At 43.6% G+C, this 17760-nt stretch overlaps 1 protein-coding gene across 12 annotated transcripts in view; it reads left to right on the forward strand.

Annotated features, from left to right (window-relative positions):
* Synrg (synergin, gamma) overlaps nucleotides 1–17760 on the forward strand; it is an 80189-nt gene that overhangs the window by 34807 nt on the left and 27622 nt on the right. For all 12 annotated transcript variants that reach the window (XM_006532979.4, XM_006532980.4, XM_017314469.2 and 9 more), the window contains 3 exons: nucleotides 2662–2774; nucleotides 2977–3039; nucleotides 9422–10354. In XM_006532979.4, the coding sequence (XP_006533042.1) occupies nucleotides 2662–2774; nucleotides 2977–3039; nucleotides 9422–10354 (1109 nt within the window). The remainder of the gene's footprint in view (nucleotides 1–2661; nucleotides 2775–2976; nucleotides 3040–9421; nucleotides 10355–17760) is intronic.

A 17760-nucleotide genomic window follows, 5' to 3' on the forward strand; every position in this document is an offset into this window, starting at 1 on the left:
TGTGTAATTGGTGTGTGCCAACGTTCTGGGCGGGAGCTGGAGTCTCTTAGTTTCCATCAGCTGCTTCATTACCCTGCAGAGTCTCTCTTTGTCCAGTTCTGTGAATATAATTTTAAATTAATTACATTCAATTAAATGTCACATTTAACAGAAAGGTTTTGTCACTGAGCTTTCAAAAGACCATAGCTAAAATTGGAGGGTTACGAAAAGCAGGCAGGCCATCCAGCTTCCTGGGCTTTTTGTCCTTAAACACCAATTACCTGTATTCCTATGTAGCATTCTGGTCAATGAGCTATAGTTTAATTATTTATGGAACTATAAAAGCATCCACCTACATGGATAGATGATAAGCTATTACATTTGTCAAGATCAGATAGCAGCAGCTGTGTGGCAGCGATGTGAAATTTTAATATCCAGTGCCTTTAAGTCTTGAAGCACAGTCGACCCAATTACCATGCCTGTGGGACAGCCTGGTTTCTACCTTGGTTGTGGGCCGCTGATAAGAAGATTTAAATGACTGTGGAAAGGGTTTTGCTGCAGGGCAGAGACCTCAATAGAAATCCATTTTTATATCTTGGGCTGTGGGAGTGACTGAGGCTGGTGGTGAAATGCAGTCATTCATATGTAAAGGTTGTTCTTCCAGGGAAGTGCCTACCTCTGATAAGAGGGAAAATGAAGGCTTCTATAGTCTGCTCAGGTCTTCCAAGAATTGCCTACGCAGATGCTACTCATTACACGATTCTTCCATCCAGATGAAATGTCCACAGATAAAATTATCTTCACCTAATTTTGAAGTGATTGTTGTTTTGCTACAAAGATAGCTCTCTGGGTCCGCTGGTGTGATCCTTGTGAAAGTGACCATTCTCTTACGTCTGCCATTGCTTATCAGATGTCCAGGCATCCACACAATGAACAAAAGCAGAATTTACATCTTGGCTTGAAGAACCTTTTACAAATAGACTATTAACTGTCTTGCTTCTACAGCCTGAGCTGCTTTAAAGAAGTCTTATGTTAGGTGATTGTAATTTATCTTTAAATATTAGCTATACACTTTTGGAATCTCATGTTAAATTATTGTGAACTCTGAGTTAAAACCACAGAAAGTTGGTTTTTTTTTTAAGATTTATGTATTTATTATATATGTATGAGTACACTGTTGCTGTCTTCAGACACACCAGAAGAGGGCATCAGATCCCATTACAGATGGTTGTGAGTTATCATGTGGTTGCTAGGAATTAAACTCAGGACCTCTAGAAGAGCAGCCAGTGCTCTTAACCACTGAGCCATTTCTCCAGCACCACCCCCCCCCCCAGGAAGTTTTTCTTTAATGATCTATTTCAGTGCCTTTATTATTTAACCCAACAATCAGACAGTCAGGGTAAATGTCACCCCCTCCTCAGTCCAAAAAAAAAAAAAAATGGTTAATGAGAGCTAGTGTTTATTTTCAGGAAAAAGGACATTGTTTTTAGTCATTTTTGGAGTTTCTATGTAGTCTCTTAACTTTTTGAAACAGCTGTAGGGCTGCAGACACAGCTTGGTTGTCAGCCTACATGGCCTATTGTATAGGAAGGCCTTATTCAATTCTCAGCATACAACTGTAGCCCCAGCATTCAGGAGGTAAAGGCAGAAGAGTCAGAAATTGAGTGTCTTCCTCAGCTACATAAGGGATGCACGACACCCCGTCTCTTTAAAAAAATTATTACATTATTTTTGTGAGGTAGAGTAGGTGCTTGTGTGCCAAAGTATGGACGTGAAGGTCAAAGGACCACCTTTGGGTCTGTGCTCTCCCTCCACCATGTAGATCCTGGCATGGAACCTTTAGCTACTGAACCATCTCACCAGCTGTTTTGTTTTCTGGTAGGAAAGACTAGAGAGAAGACTCAGTTAAGAACACTTGTTATTCTTCCATAGTGAGAGAAAGTTAAGAGAACACAGGGGAAAAGGATGGCCATTTCCTTGCTCGTGGGGAAGGCCGTAGGAAAAACACGACCTGCCCAGCAACAAACATCTGGGCGAAAGGATAAGAAAACAGGAGAAGTGGGGTCTTATAAAATGTTCCCTCCCATCCCCACAGATGTCAGCCTGCTTCCGTAAAGCATTTTGGAGTTTGTTGTTTTCCATAACTTGCTCTACATTTCTGTCTGTGGTATTCCCAGGCAGTCTGTCTGCCCCACAGAATGAATACAGCTAACACCAGGACAAGTTCCATTCCGGGCCCCCAGCTCATTACTTGTTGTAACTCCAGCTCCTGGGGATCTAGTGCCCTCTTCTGGCCTCTGGGTTTACCTAAATACACGTAACATAACCACAGACATGCACAGTTTGTCTGTCTGTGTGTGAGACAGTGTCTTACTTTGTATCTCTAGTGTCCTGGTACTCACTATGTAGACCAGACTGGCCTCAAACTCACAGAGGTCCACCTGCCTCTGCCTCCTGAGTGCTGGAATTACATGTATGTACCACTGACTGGCATACATAATCGAGATTTTTTAGGAAGGGAGGGAAGGAGGGAGGGAGGGAGGAAGGAAAAGGGGAAGGGGAGAAGGGAAAGGGAAAGGGCAGAGAACCATGACCTCTAACTTGGCTCCAAGCCCGGTGTGGTGATGAGGGAGGGAAGGGCTCAGCGTCTGAGCAGTAACACAGCTTTCCCCTTCTTTGCAGTGCTCCATCACTCTTGATCCCATTTCCTGGAACTAAAGCCTCCACAGACAAATACGCAGTGTTCAAAGGGATTTCCACTGACAAGCCCTCTGAAAACCCTGCTTCGTTTGGAGGTAAAGACAATTTGTCAGCTGATAAATCTGCAGCTGTAACTTCTAATTAAGTTGTATAAATCTTTAAGTGGCACATTTTTTATTGAATGTGTCAGATGCTGCTCCACATGTTAAATATGTTTGCGCTGCCCAATGTACCATGCTTCTCTGGCTGTTGTCTCTGGGTTCCTCACTGTAATGAGTCGCTGTCTCTCTCTCGCAGAGTCTGGTGATAAATACAGTGCTTTCAGGGAACTCGAGCAAACGACAGACAGTAAACCTTTAGGTAAGTTTGGATTCCTGTTTTTTTCCCTTTGCCAAGCTGGGGAGAAGACAGTGCCCTGTACGTGTTAAACAAGTCTCTTACCACTGAGCTACTGCCCCAACCCTTTAAGAATTTTTGTGTTTTTGTTTTTAGTGACATCCATAAACATTTGTTTTTTAATCGTATATATATGTTTTTGTTTGTTTTTTAAAAGATTTATTTATTTATTATATGTCAGTACACTGTAGCTGTCTTCAGACACACCAGAAGAGGGCATCAGAGCTCATTATGGATGGTTGTGAGACACCATGTGGTTGCTGCTAATTGAACTCATGACCTCTGGAGGAGCAGTCAGTGCTCTTAACTACTGAGCCATCTCTCCAGCCTCCGTGTTTGTTTTTTGTAACGCTTTTTTAAAGTAATGTTTATGAGTACACTGTAGCTATCTTCAGATACAACAGAAGAGGACCCTGAATCCCATGACAGATGGTCATGAACCACCAATGGGAATTGGACTCAGGACCTCTGGAAGAGCAGCCAGTGCTCTTTAGCCTCTGAGATACTTCTTCAGCCCCTGTATATATGTTGTTTTTAAAAACTGGCAACCCAGATATTATAGCACCCACCTGTAATCGCAGTACTTGTGCAGCATAGACAGGAGGGTTGCCACAAGGTCAGGGCAAATCTGGGTTACATAGCTAGTTCCAGGCCAACCTAGTGAGAATTCTGAGTCACTAGGCAGGCCTAACTGGCTGGGAACTTAAAGGGATCCACTTGTCTCTCCATTCAAGTGCTGGGATTAAAGGTGTGTGCCACCATACCCAACTAAAAAGAAATTAACATATTGTTATTATTTGGCATAATAATATTGTGCTACATACTCAGACTGTAGGTGTTTTGATTCAGAAGTCCTTAATGGTTGCTGCAGTGCTTAGTAAGTACTGAGCTGAGTAGCACACAGTCTTGTGGGGCAGGGATAATCTTGGGGAGCTTTGAAATAACAGTGAGGCAGTGTCTTAGTCAGGGTTTCTATTCCTGCACAAACATCATGACCAAGAAGCAAGTCGGGGAGGAAAGGGTTTATTCTGCTTACATTTTCCACATTGCTGTTCATCACTAAAGGAAGTCGGGACTGGAACTCAAGCAGGTCAGAAAGCAGGAGCTGATGCAGAGGCCATGGAGGGATGTTCCTTACTGGCTTGCTTCCGGTGGCTTGCTCAGCCTGCTCTCTTATAGAACCCAAGACTGCCAGCCCAGAGATGGCACCACCCACAAGGGGACCTCCCCCCTAGATCACTAATTGAGAAAATGCCTTACATCTGGATCTTGTGGAGGCATTTTCTCAACTGAAGCTCCTTCCTCTGTGATAACTCCAGCTGTGTCACGTTGACACACAACCAGCCAGCACAGGCAGTGAGGCTCAGGTATTGTGAAGTGCTTTCTTAGATTTTGGGTAATGTCAAATCAATACAGTTTCCTCTGAAACAGTGTGTTTACATCAGTTCCTGGTATAGTATTTGGCATTATTTATGTTTTCTCATCCATCATTTGGAAAGAAAAGCACTGTAGAATACCATTACTTCAAAGCAGCTCTGGGCTAGGGAGATGGCTCAGTAGTTAAGGACACTTGGTACCAAGCCTGACAGCCTGAGTCTCATCACCAGAAACCACATGGTGAAAGGAGAGATCAGCTCCTGCCAGTCATCTATGAACTGGACACATACACATGTGCTAGCATGCATGTACTTACGCCCCTTTGTATGTGTGTGTGCACGTACACACCAAATACATGAATAAAGCTAAATTGTTTGACTGAAAGCAAGCTGGCTCTGGTGAGCTCATAAATCTCAGCAGCACACCAGCTCCTTCTCCTTGCATAGCAAGTTTGAAGCCAGCCGGGGAGCAGCAGGAAGCAGCAGCTGGAACAAAGCAGAATGTATCTATTGTATGTTAGGCAGGAGTGAGCATCTCACGTTGGCAAAAGTGGAGTGTGGCACTGTCTGGCAGCTGGACCGCCACCAGCCCTGGCAGCTGGACCGCCACCAGCCATAGCTTAGATGGCATCTGTGAGAGTTGCTCTGCACTTCTACAGAGAAGCCTAAGTGTGGGGCGGCACAGCAAATAAAGGAATACATCTCCTTAGGACTCCTTCTCACTAGCAACACAGTCCTAACAGTTAACACTTAACACTCTTCAACACTAAAGAGCATTACGAAAAAGAAAACATGGAGCCGGGTGTGGTGGCGCACACCTTTAATCCCGGCACTTGGGAGGCAGAGGCAGGCGTGTTTCTGAGTTCGAGGCCAGCCTGGTCTACAACAGAGTGAGTTCCAGGACAGCCAGGGCTACACAGAGAAACCCTGTCTTGGGGAAAGAGAAAAAAAAGAAAAGAAAAGACGAAAAAGAAAACATTGTCTTTGTATAAAATGAAAACATGGAGGCCAGCAAGGCTTGGCCTAATTAGCATTTTACCAGGTGGCATCCCTAAGCTTCAGAGCTGAGATGTGGCTCAGGGTGGAGAGAGTACTCAGATTGCACAGGCAGGCTCCTGGTATTCCTCCCCAGCACTGCTAAACTAGTCCACTGAATGAATGAATGAATGGGTCAGACATTAGCTCACCTATTCAGGAGGTAGGCGAGATCAGTTCCTGTACTGTGTTGTGTTTGACTCAAGTCACCATTGTTCAGGATTTTCAAAATTGGCTGTGATTTAATGAGAAAGATGAAGACGTGTGAGTGAGTGTGTGTGTGTGAGAGAGAGAGAAAGAGAGAGTGAGTTAGTTAGTGTTAGTATGTGTGATTAGACATGGCATGTAGTTTGAGTAATCCATAGGTTGTCACCTGAACCTTAACTCTGCATATTGTAGAATGTGTCTGCTCTCCTGACAACACAGCCACATTCTGCTGCACCCACTAAGTGCACAAAGCTGGCTTCTGCACTTTTCCGTGGGGTGGGAAATATTCTCTACAAGTGAGGGGATGTCATAGGCATTCTACTTCTCTCCATAGGAAGGGCCACCTCTTCCCTTAGAATTCAGTCTCTCCTGGGTCTTAGGTTCCAGCAGCATTTCCTTGTGTTTCATCCAAGTCCTTCGGATGTAGGAGCTGTTTCTCCCTCCCTGTTGTGTTAGGCCCTAGGCACTCAAATGTGAACTTTAGAGGAATCTTGACTTTGTTTCTTCTTAGGCGAGTTTCAAGTAGAGCCTTGTTTAATATCAGGACTCTTTGTGTGATATGGTGTTAATGATCATGATATAAACATTTAAAACTTTTATGTATATAAGTGGGTTTGCCTGTATGTACATTTACCTACCACATTCGAGCCTAGTGCCTACAGAGGCCAGAAGCAGGCATTGCATCTCTAGGAACTGGAGTTACAGACAGTTGTGTGTTCCCATGTGAATGCTGGGAACTGAACCCAGGTCATCTGAAAGAACAGTCAGTGCTCTTAACTGCTGGACTATTTCTCTAGCCCCATAAACATTGTTCTTATTAGAGACAATAGGAAAGGATGGTGGTGCCCAAATGTAAGCAGCCCCTATTCCTGCTTCCTCATCCTGAGCCCAGGTCTGGGTCATCGTCCTTTTGACTTGCTTGCCTGCATTTTTCTCCACATCACTTGGTTTAAAGCCCTCTGAGTTACTAACTTTGTTCAATGTGGGAGAATTTGGGAGTTTTATTCTCCTAAACTTTTTGAAAACTTTCCTTGAGGTGGACCATTTGAGGTCCAGATCTTTCCTCTCAGCACTTGGGAAGTGGAGGCAGGAGGATGAGGAACACAGGTCATTCTTGGCAATAGAACAAATTGGAGCCAAAAACTAAGAGAGATGGGGGAGTGCTGTGACTGGGGCCTCTGCAGGACCTCATTCAGAAATGAGTCTCCTGCGCTGCTGCGCGACAGCTTCATGTCTCCTCACAGGTTAAGCCAGACGCTGTATGTAAGTTTTGAACAGTGGTCAGCATAAAGAAAGGATACTTCTTATTGGAGCTCTAGCTAAATACTCCTTCAAAATGTTCTCAGGGCCTAAAAAGTTACAAAAATCAAAGGAGGAACTGGAAAAGAATCTGAGAGCCAACTAACAAGCTTCCAGAGGGGCAACAGTCACTCCAGCGAGTTAACTTGCTGACGTCATTCTCTTTGCTGTTGAGTTATAAACCCTCTCCTTTCTCATTCCCTTCAACCCTTTCACCCAGTTCACAGTTCTGATGGAGAAGTTTACAATTCATCATCAGTAAGTTTAGTTTGCTGTGCGATTTGTGTTTAAAAATCAAAACCTGTCAATTTCACAGATATTTCAAAGCAACACATCAAAATTGTATTTAGGCCATGATCTGGACATGGTATCCCATGCCTTTAATTATAGCGCTCATGAGGCTAAGGTAGGAGAATTGCCATGAGTTCAAGGTCAGCCTGGGCTACCATGTATTTTGCCTCAAAATACCAAAAATGACCCCCAAAAAAGTTTACTACTAATTATATCTTCATTTATAGAAATAACACAAATGTCATCGACAACGCATCTGTAAATCCTAGGGTAGTTTTCACATTTGTATTTCCTGTCAGTTTGTGAAATTGACTTATGTCATGTCTTAAATACAAAAATTATAGGAAACTTGAAATAGGCTGCTCTTGTTTATCATATTTCTCTATACTATGGAAGGATTTGTGTTGATGGCTTTTGCTAGTAAATAAATTCAGTATCAGATTAAAAAGCAAAATTACATTGTTTCCAGTGCTTTTTCTCTTTGGTAAATTAAAGTGTAGCTCATGCATGAGGCCCGATAGGTTGAAAGCCCATCTCTTCCTTGGTGGCAGTTTTAGAAACTGGTTTTAAGGTTTGGCTTTTAAGTACACTTTATGGTTCATTATGCATCTATGTTTGATCATTTAGGAAAAACAGTTTTTTAAAACATTGATGAGAGTGTGTGCCTATGATCCCAGCACTCAGGAGTTAGAGGTGGGAGGTTATACATTCAAGGCCAGCCTGGTCTGTCTGGTGAATTCTAAGCCAATCAGAACTACAAAAGTAGACTGTCCATTTGAGGGGGTGGGGGCGCGGAAGCCATGCAATGCTGGTGCACACCTTTAATCCCAGCACTTGGGAGGCAAAGGCATCTGGATCTCTGATTCTGAGTTCAAGGCCAGCCTGGTCTACAAAGTGAGTTCCAGGACAGCCAGGGCTACACAGAGAAACCCTGTCTCAAAACCTAAAAGAAAACAAAAAAAGAGTGGAGGTAAAGTAGCAGAGAAATTTAGGCTTTTATTTCTTAATCTCCAGAATTGGCAATCATGTTAATAGATATTAAATGATGTTGGTTGGTATAGCAATACTCACAGTTGGTATATCGCTGGCTTTCATTAAATGGCTTATCCTAGTGGTTTCATTGTAGGCCTTCAAACATTGTAAGAAAACTGAGGTTATCTACATCCTGACATTATAATTGTAAGTGCTAAGATTAGACATGAGTGAAGAGTAGAAATCTTATTAAGAATCATGGTTCCAAAGTTTAAAGACTAAGTTCTCAGGGGCTGGAAAAAAAATGGCCTACAGGATAAAAATGTTGCAGAACCTGATGGCCTGAGTTCAGATCTCAGATTTAAAACAAAGGAGAAGAGAGAGAGAGTCTACACACACAGCTGTCCTCTGACCTCCACATGAGCACTTAACTTGCTTTGCAGATAAGTAGTTATTTTCTCAAAGATTTTTACAAAAAGAACATCCGATTAATGTCAGTGTACTTGAGCAAGACTACATTGTATCCTTTCTAATATTTTGTGTTCCTGTGTGTGTGCATGGGTGTCAGTGTGTGTCATGCATGAGTTTGCCAGTGGGCACTGAGCTACACTGTTAGCATCTAGTAATGAGGTTGTTTATTTATTGTTGATGATGGTTAGTTCATTGGTTGGCTGATTAGTTGGTTGGTATGTTGGAGAGCTGATCTAGTCATGTAGCCCAAGTTAGCCTCAACTTGTGATCCCTCTACCTGAGCTTCCCAAGTCCTGGGAAGGTGTGTGACTCAACGCCCAGCTTCTAAATCTTTCTAAAGTGCTTAGTAGTTCAGAGTTGTACACTCTGAATACCAGATGCAGGATTCTCTGAGTCCTTCACTGATACCTTTGAACTTGTTTAAAACATTATAATGCTTCATGTTTAGTGGGCAGCTCTCAGTGTGCCTCTCAGAATCCTCCAGCTTCTGGTTCAGTTCTGGCCAGAGGAGGAGAGAGTCTTGAGCCGTGCTTGCCTGTTTCCTTATCACTGGCTTTAATGGAGACACAAGGCTGTGGACTGTGGTTACCATTGAGCCAAGGATGGGTGTACAGGGTTTTACCTTGGTTTAATGCATCGTGTGCCACATGGTCTTCTGCTCTGCATCCTTACTGAACTGCACTTCTTTTTTTCAGGAGAGAGCTTTGCCGAGTTCAGATCCACAGGAACCGATGATGGCTTCACTGACTTCAAGACCGCCGATAGTGTGTCACCCCTAGAGCCACCCACAAAAGACACTTTCCCATCAGCTTTTGCCTCAGGAGCTGCACAGCAGACACAGACACAGGTGAAAACCCCTCTGAACTTAGAAGATCTAGATATGTTCTCCTCAGTGGATTGCAGTGGCGAGAAACAGGTGCCCTTTTCAGCTACATTTAGCACAGCAAAGTCCGTTTCCACTCGACCTCAGCCAGCGGGCTCTGCAGCAGCGTCAGCAGCACTGGCATCCACTAAAACTTCTAGTTTGGCAGATGATTTTGGAGAGTTCAACCTCTTTGGGGAGTATTCAAACCCTGCATCTGCTGGGGAGCAGGACGACTTTGCAGATTTTATGGCTTTCGGTAACAGCTCCATTTCATCTGAGCCAAAAGCAAGTGACAAGTATGAAGCCCTCAGGGAGGAAGTGAGTCCCAGCCCCTTGTCCAGCAGCACTGTGGAAGGGGCACAGCACCCACCTGCTGCGGCAACCAAGTATGATGTCTTCAAACAGCTGTCCCTAGAGGGCGCTGGGCTGGCCATGGAGGAGTTCAAAGAGAACACTTCCTCCACCAAGAGTGAAGATGACTTTGCCGACTTCCACTCCAGTAAATTCTCATCCACGAGCTCAGACAAATCCCTGGGAGAGAAAGCCGTGGCTTTCAGACATGCCAAAGAAGACTCCTCCTCGGTGAAGTCTTTAGACCTCCCCTCCATCGGTGGCAGCAGTGTTGGCAAGGAGGACTCTGAAGATGCACTTTCTGTTCAATTTGACATGAAATTGGCTGATGTGGGAGGAGATCTTAAGCATGTCATGTCTGATAGCTCTTTGGATTTACCAACAGTTAGTGGCCAGCATCCTCCTGCCGCAGGTGAGGAATTGGTGAGATTGCTCTGGTGATGGTCATGTAGATATCAGAGAGGACTCTGGGTATTGTCTGACTGACAGACCAAGGCTCTGGCCTGTTACCTCCTCAGATCTCTAAGAAGAGCTAACCTGCAGTCATCTGCTTGAAGCAGTGTTAAACATGGTGTTACTGAAACCTTAACCTATGGGTACTCTGACAGCTCTGAAGCTTAGATTGGATAGCCAAGATATTTTTATTTTGACGCCAATACTCACTTGGTGTCAGAGGCCCATACGAACCCACTGCTCAGTGAACCCCACACAGCCAGAAGTTTTATAAAGAATTTGGCAGTGTGTACAGTGTTTCTTCATGCCTGTGAGAGGGACTAGCAGTGCCTGCCCTCCTCTTTTGTCTCCTCTTTGGTATATTAGGGTTGCTAAGACAGTGTTTGTTTGGTTTACAGAAACCGACTCTGACTAGGCCAAGAGAGTGAACGAACTCCCCACACTTGTAGTTCAGCTTGCCAGCTCCCCTGAGAAGAGTGAAGAGGTCACTTAGGGATGCTCTGTGGGTCAGGGCCTGGCGGGGAGCAGACCTGTTTTCAGTGTTACAGTTTTGCAGTGTTACTGCCAGTATTAAGTTGTAATAACCCTGTAGATGATAGGCTAGGGTAGCTACTAACTTCTGATGTGTGAGAACCTCTTTCTAGAGAGCCCTCTTTAAACCCTGTGTGGCTTTACATGTAGCAGTTTATTCTCGGGTCTAACTTTGTGTCACAAGAACTAGATTCCCAAGTGTCCTAGTTTTTATTTTGTTTTGTTTTGTTTTGTTTTGTTTTTTTGATATGTATATAGAAAGATAAACCTACTTTGTGGCCTTTAATAATGAGAACTATCTCGGTATTACTGTATTATTCTAGAAAATGTAGTGTGCACATGCAGGGTTCGTTTCTCTACCTGAGAGGGACAGGTAAGACATTGTACGTTTACAGACTCAGCAGACATTGTGAAGTGCTGTGGAGTCCGCAGATTTCAAACTGGCAATGGCGCCCTTTGTTACTGAAATGTTGGCAGTTTCTTATGCTGGGTTTGAATGGGACGCAGTTAGCGATGATCCCCGTCCTGCCTGCTGCCGGCTGAGGGCTTGCCTGATGCAGCAGGCTGGCTCAGCTCCTGATGCCCATCACTAGTACTTTCTCCTTTTTTTTTTTCTTTTCATTTTTTATATTTTCCCCTTCAGTGTTGTTTGTTTGATAGGATGCTTTGTTATTTTTAATATGAGCTGCGTGAGCCACAACACTTGGTTGCAAAGGGGCATTGTTTTTTAAACGACATTTGATTTTTATTTAAAAACAATTTCACAACATGTATACTAGCCTTTTGGACTCTGAAGTTATTAATTAGAGGCTATTTTTCTGAAAATGAATCTATATTCTTTCACAGTGCCAAACCACATCTTTGTGAAATGAGTTAATCCAGGTCTGGGATGTCTTTTTCCCACCTTTTCTTTGGGAAGGGGAGGTTGGCTTTTGACTGAGTTCATTCCAATGGACCTGTTAAATAATCTGTGCTCGCTCACTCGCTCACTCGCTCGTGTTCTCTCTGTATGTTTGGAACATTCCCAGAATGGAACCTGTCATGTTGGAGACAGCTCTGTTCAAAGGGAGGAGACCTTAAATGCAGATTGTTCCCTTCTGTTGTTCTGTAAACCTCCCTTGGGGGAGGAGCAGTATCCTTTCCTTCAGAGCGGTTGTTAAGATGGGTTGATGCCGACTGTCACGCTAATGTGTTGCTGAGCAAGACTGCAGATTGCTGCCTGAGTAAAATACTGGAGAGGTGAGCGCAGGCATTGCCTCAGCGCGCTGTGACTCTATTTTACCCTTTCGCTCACCGTGGAATCTGTTGCTCTCTTAGTCTGAGACATCCTGGAGAAATAAGCGGGCTGATGGGGAAAAAAGAAAAGAAAAACTTGGATGGTTACTGTCCCTGGACCGTAATCCTGCCTGGAAACCCTAACTTAACTCTGAAGGGGATACTTCTCTGACCCGTGCTGTTAATTCTTTGTATGAAGGTAGATAGATATACTAATAACATTGCCTGGTTTCTCTCTGCATATCATTACATTTAACCCTTTGAGTCCTTGCTGCTTATCATTTCAAAGAGGCTGCTTTCCCACCCCCCTAAATTTACTCTCTCTGGCACAGCAGCATCTTGGTGTTTGGTCTTTAAGCTCCTTTGTCTGGCAGCAAGAGCTTGCTCTGATCTGTGACTTTCTCAGAGCCAGCAAGCCCTCTGGGGCTACTTGCCTGTGAAGTAGCTCTTTTTGACATGGAAAATCTTTGTATTTTAATCAGCGCCTTATTATTTTGGGCTGCTTTTCTGATGTCTTTTCAGTAGAGACACTTGTGTGTGAATGTGTCGTTGGGAACTTGCTTTATCCTCCTCTTCTGCAAACACTGGCTGCATGCTTACTCTGATGCTTCCTTTCTAGCTCTTCTGTACTCTCTCCTGCGATCTGTAAGTCCTGTGTTAATAAACGATTCTTTGGCATATTTTGAAAGTGTGGGGATGTGTGTAATTTGTGTTTTTCAGTTAGACCAAAGAAATACCTGGCTGGTATCAAATTGAAGTCACAGTGTCCCTTGAAACTTTTTTTTTTTTTTTTTTTTTTTTTTTGGTTTTTGGGGGTTTTTTCCCCTCTTAAAAAAGCAGGGATACAATTTAACCTTTGCCCCTTGTAGACCCAGAAGTCCTTAATGTGGCCTAGAACTGAAGTGCAGCTTTAAGCTCTTGAGCTCAGTTGGTTACATGCTTTCGAGCATCCACAAATGCTTGTTTAATCTCAGCACCAAATAAATGAATACATGTAGAAACATCTTCTTCACAGTCTTCAGCAATGCAAGACTAAAGCTTAGCTAGGAGCGAGACACACACCAGTGATCCCCTCGGCCTCTCGTGAGGCTGAGACAGGATTGTGAGTTCAAGACGAGCCGAGGATATATTGAAACAGTAAAACCAAAAAGCAAGCAAACAAGCCCCGAGAGAATTTGGAAGGAGGTAACAGCAATTGGGCTGTCCTCCGACCTGTGCACCCACACCTGGCACACGTGTGCCACACAGACCACTAGAGACGTCATACACATGACCATAATAAGTGCTGAAGCTAAAACAACCCACGGAACAAGAGAACTAAACTTGACACTGTTTCCATTCTTAAGAAAACATCTTTTGGCCTGACTCAGTGGTAGAGTATTTACAAAGCACAGGGGTTTTATCCCAGCACTGCAACTAATCAATCAATATATTAATTAACTAATGCAAATCTCAAAGACCAGTGAAGGTTAGCAGTGAGTATCCAGACTTGAAACTACATGCTCCATTGTAGAGGGAAGAGAGAATGAGGAGCCGTGGGGACAGAATTCTTTTTCCGGTCACAAACCCAAAACACATAAAGATTTCAGGGAAAAGGCATTGATTTCAGCGCTTCCACTTTTTACACATGATTTGAAGATTTGGGGTTTGTTGTTGTTTTTAAGAATTCCTGAAAATGGGAATTTTGAGTAGGATTCCAGAAGTCACTTTGATATGCCACCCAAGAAAAGAAAAAAGTTGTGTGTCAGGTGAAATTTACTCTCAGAAAAGCCAGGCCTTCCACTTGAGATGTGTATGTGTTGAAAGTTGAGGGAGGTTACCGTTAAAACTGTGTACAGAGTGCTCTGCCTGTCGACCATCTGTGCTGCTAACAAGCTGGGGAAAAAAGCCTCGAGCTAGAGACGCCAGCAGCCAGCCAGCCGCACTGCTCCCCCCAGGACGCTGCCCCCCACCAGGCCTTGGCTTCCTTTGTCAGTAGAGTCTCTGACGCCAGAGAGCAGTCTACCAGGTGCTTTAGCTCCCTGATGGGCAGAAGAGACTGTCCCTGTATGTAACTGTCACTCCTTGAGCAACTCATTGTGTCTAGACACTATATTATTTTTAGGGAGGTAGTTTTAGCAGCATAAGAACACAATATCCTTTGTGTGTGTGTGTGTGCTTGTATTCTGTGGTCTAGGTTCCAATAACACTGTGGTTGTTTAATCCTGATGCCAGGTAAGATATGGTTGGCTAATGCTTGTCTCTGTCAGGGCATGAGACATCCCACAAACATGTGGGTGTTCTCTGTTGCTGCTGTTAGAATCCATGCTGGCTATCAGAGGAAACAGGTGTGCTCACAGAGAACACTGGCAATGTCACACAAGCTATGCTAGCTTCTAAAATCATTGAAGGACTTGGATGAGGAGGAGGAGGAGGATTTGTTGTTGCTGTTGTTGTTGTTGTTGTTGTTGTTGTTGTTGTTGTTGTTGTTTGAGACAGGGTTTTTCTGTGCTGTCCTGGAATTCACTCTGTAGACCAGGCTAGCCTCGAACTCAGATCCACCTGCCTCTGCCTCTCATGTGCTGGGATTAAAGACAGGTACCACCACCTGTCAGTTATTTTTATGTATTCTTCTTTGGTTGGTTGGTTTGAGTCAAAGTCTCATATGCTGCCTAGGTTAATTTTAAGCTTCTGAGTTTACGTTATACCCCTGCCTCAGAGTAGCTAGGACTACAGGCACACGTTGCCATGGCCTGCTATTTTTACTTATGTATGTTTATTTATTGCTGCTAAGCAAGTACTCTACCACTGAGGTACAATCTCGGCCCAGATTACCTTTTCTTATGAGTGGCTACTACTTAGTTCTATCATTTGAGAACTTTTGATAAATTGTTTGGGAAATGTCAGCCAGGGGACTCTGAGAACATAAGAGGGCCACATACCCAAGAGGCTCTACCTCCTAAGTCTGGTCTCTCTCCCTTTTGATAGCCAGAAAGCCTTCATTGTATTTAACATCTTTTGTGCTCATTTGGTATCATTAGATTTCTATTGTTTTTACTATTTTAAATTATATGTATGTGTGTGGGTTGTCTATTTGAGTGCAGGTGTTACAGAGGCCAGAGGTATTGGATCCCCTAGAGCTGGAGTTACACGCAGTTGTGAGCTCCCTGGCCCAGATGCTGGGCCCTCTGGTAGAGCGAGCAGTGCATGCTCTCGGCCTCTGAGCCCTGTCTGTAGCCAGGGATTCCTGACCCACTGTGGACAGTCTTACTGTCTCTTTGGCTTCTAGACTCCTCTGAGTTTAGTATTCTCATGCTTGCAGCTTCTCTTTATTGAACTTAAAAGTGTCGACATAAAAACCAGAAGATGCTTACAGTGTGGATACAATTTAAACCACAGCATCACAGGAGTCAGTTACAAACACAGAAAGGGAGTTTCCTGAACAGATTGGAAAACAGGACAGTGGTCAAACAGTGTTTGTAGCCTGTTGGTCAAACAGTGTTTGTAGCCTGTTGCACAGCGACATCACTTTTCCTGTTCTCAGCAGTGCCTTCAGGACGCTCCAGGCTTAGCAGAACATTGACCAGGCATTACAGTTAGTGGAGAATAGTCTCTAAGGGAGAACTGGGAGAAATGGAAGTATGCAAATATTTCGTGGTTTGTGTTGATGAATGCAGGCTGGCCTAAGTCTGTTTTGGGGCTCCCTCTTTGGGCCAGCAAATATTGCTACTGCCATGCCAAACACTCCACAATAGTGGAATTGTACGTATAAAGGAACGATTTTTTTTTTCTTTTTTCTAAACTTCTTCCTTAAAAGTCAATAACTTGTCATTTCTAAGGCAGAGTTCCATGGCTTCAGAAAACATCCCTGGGGGAGAGTGGGGTGGCTGAGGGGGAGGTGTCTGGCCCTCTGTGTCCTGTGGAAGCAGCTTACATGCTTGGGAATACCTTGCTTTCATGTACAACAATGCATCCAGAGTGAGTCTGGATAGAGGTTAGGGAGGAGCCCGATGGGGTTCACTGCCTGTAGGAGAGAAAGCCAGGCCTTGATTTGATCCATGATGGGAAGCGGATTGCACAGTTTATTCTTGAGCCCTTTGTCATAGTGAATTCCTGGTTGCAAACAAATCCGTGTGTGAAAGCACAGTTTGCCTTGTTACCCGTGTCCTACTGCAACATTCCCTAGCACCACCCAGGAGCCCGCTGGAGAATCAGTGATTCAGTAGTGACGCCTCCTTTTATTGTGACCATTCCCCATTTTCTTTTCTCTTTTTCTCTTGCAATTCTCAGAATCCGGCTATGACATCGTAAAGCCACCTCTAGTCACTTTGGTGATCACAGAATCCTGTGTCAGTTTTTCCTAGCCAGGGCTCCTGTCCTTCATTCTAGAGGCCTTGTTATTTATTGTTTGGGGAATCTTTTTATCGTACTACGTGGTACTGTATCGCTAAGCAAATAGGGAGCTATCAATACAAGAAAACAGGGTGTCTCCCTGTTTGCCCCTTACCTTCAGTGGCTAATGTGCCAACTTTTTTTTTTAAAGATTTATTTATTATATCTAAATACACTGTAGCTGTCTTCAGACACAACCAGAAGAGGGCATCAGATCTTATTCTGGATGGTTGTGAGCCATCACTGGTTGCTGGGATTTGAACTCAGGACCTTCAGAAGAGCACTCAATACTCTTAACCCCTGAGCCATCTCTCCATCCCACTTGCCAACTTTTTCTTAGAAAATGGTTTGCCAGTATTCACTCTACAAAAAAAAAAAAAAAAGCACACTCTGTATGTATAGATGCTGAGCCTTAAGGATAGGTATTATGTAACTGTTTGCTTTTGGTTCTTATGTAATGGAAGCTTCAATGCTTACGGATTCAAATGAACTACTCTTTAGTAAATTACTTTTCACCCACTAGTAGCCAGTGAATAAGCGAAAGTGAAAAAGTTCAGCTTCAAAGCTACCTTCAGTGACTCATGACATGTTTACTCTGGTTAATGCCTTTGTAGTTATAAAAAGTCGTAAAAGCTCTTTGGCTGAGGCAATCCATATCGCTTAGAATGTCATGAGTCAGTCAGTCTTGATTAAAAAAAAAAAAAAAAAGATAGACTTTCTTTTTTGTGGCATATTTTCACAAAAAAAAAAAAAAAAAAAAAACAAAAACAAAAACAAAAACAAAAAACAAAAACGGTCTTTTTATTACCATAGCAACTTGGTTGCAGTGTTTGAACCGGAGGTGTCTTTCCATAAGTTTATCTTTGGTCTGCAGAAAAAAAAAATCACTACCCCTCTTTTAATAGATAAGATACTAGAGCCAGGTTCTGATATGGCTTCCCCAAAGAGCTTTCAGAAGAGTCTAGTAGTAAACATATCTGTGGTGGAGCAGTCTGCTGAATGCACCCCTGACAAACCCCTGAGATGTCTCAGAGCATCTGCCTCCTGTTTGTGCCGCTCCTCATTTGGCCTGGACACCTAGATCTTCTAGGTTGATCCTTCTACCAAAGGGGAAAACACTACAGTGAGGGACTCAAAGAGTACTTTGTCTAACGGCTTGCTTCATTCACTCTGAACTATAAACCTGTC

Source organism: Mus musculus, chromosome 11, assembly GCF_000001635.26.
Source record: "Mus musculus strain C57BL/6J chromosome 11, GRCm38.p6 C57BL/6J".
Taxonomy (NCBI): Eukaryota; Metazoa; Chordata; class Mammalia; order Rodentia; family Muridae; genus Mus; species Mus musculus.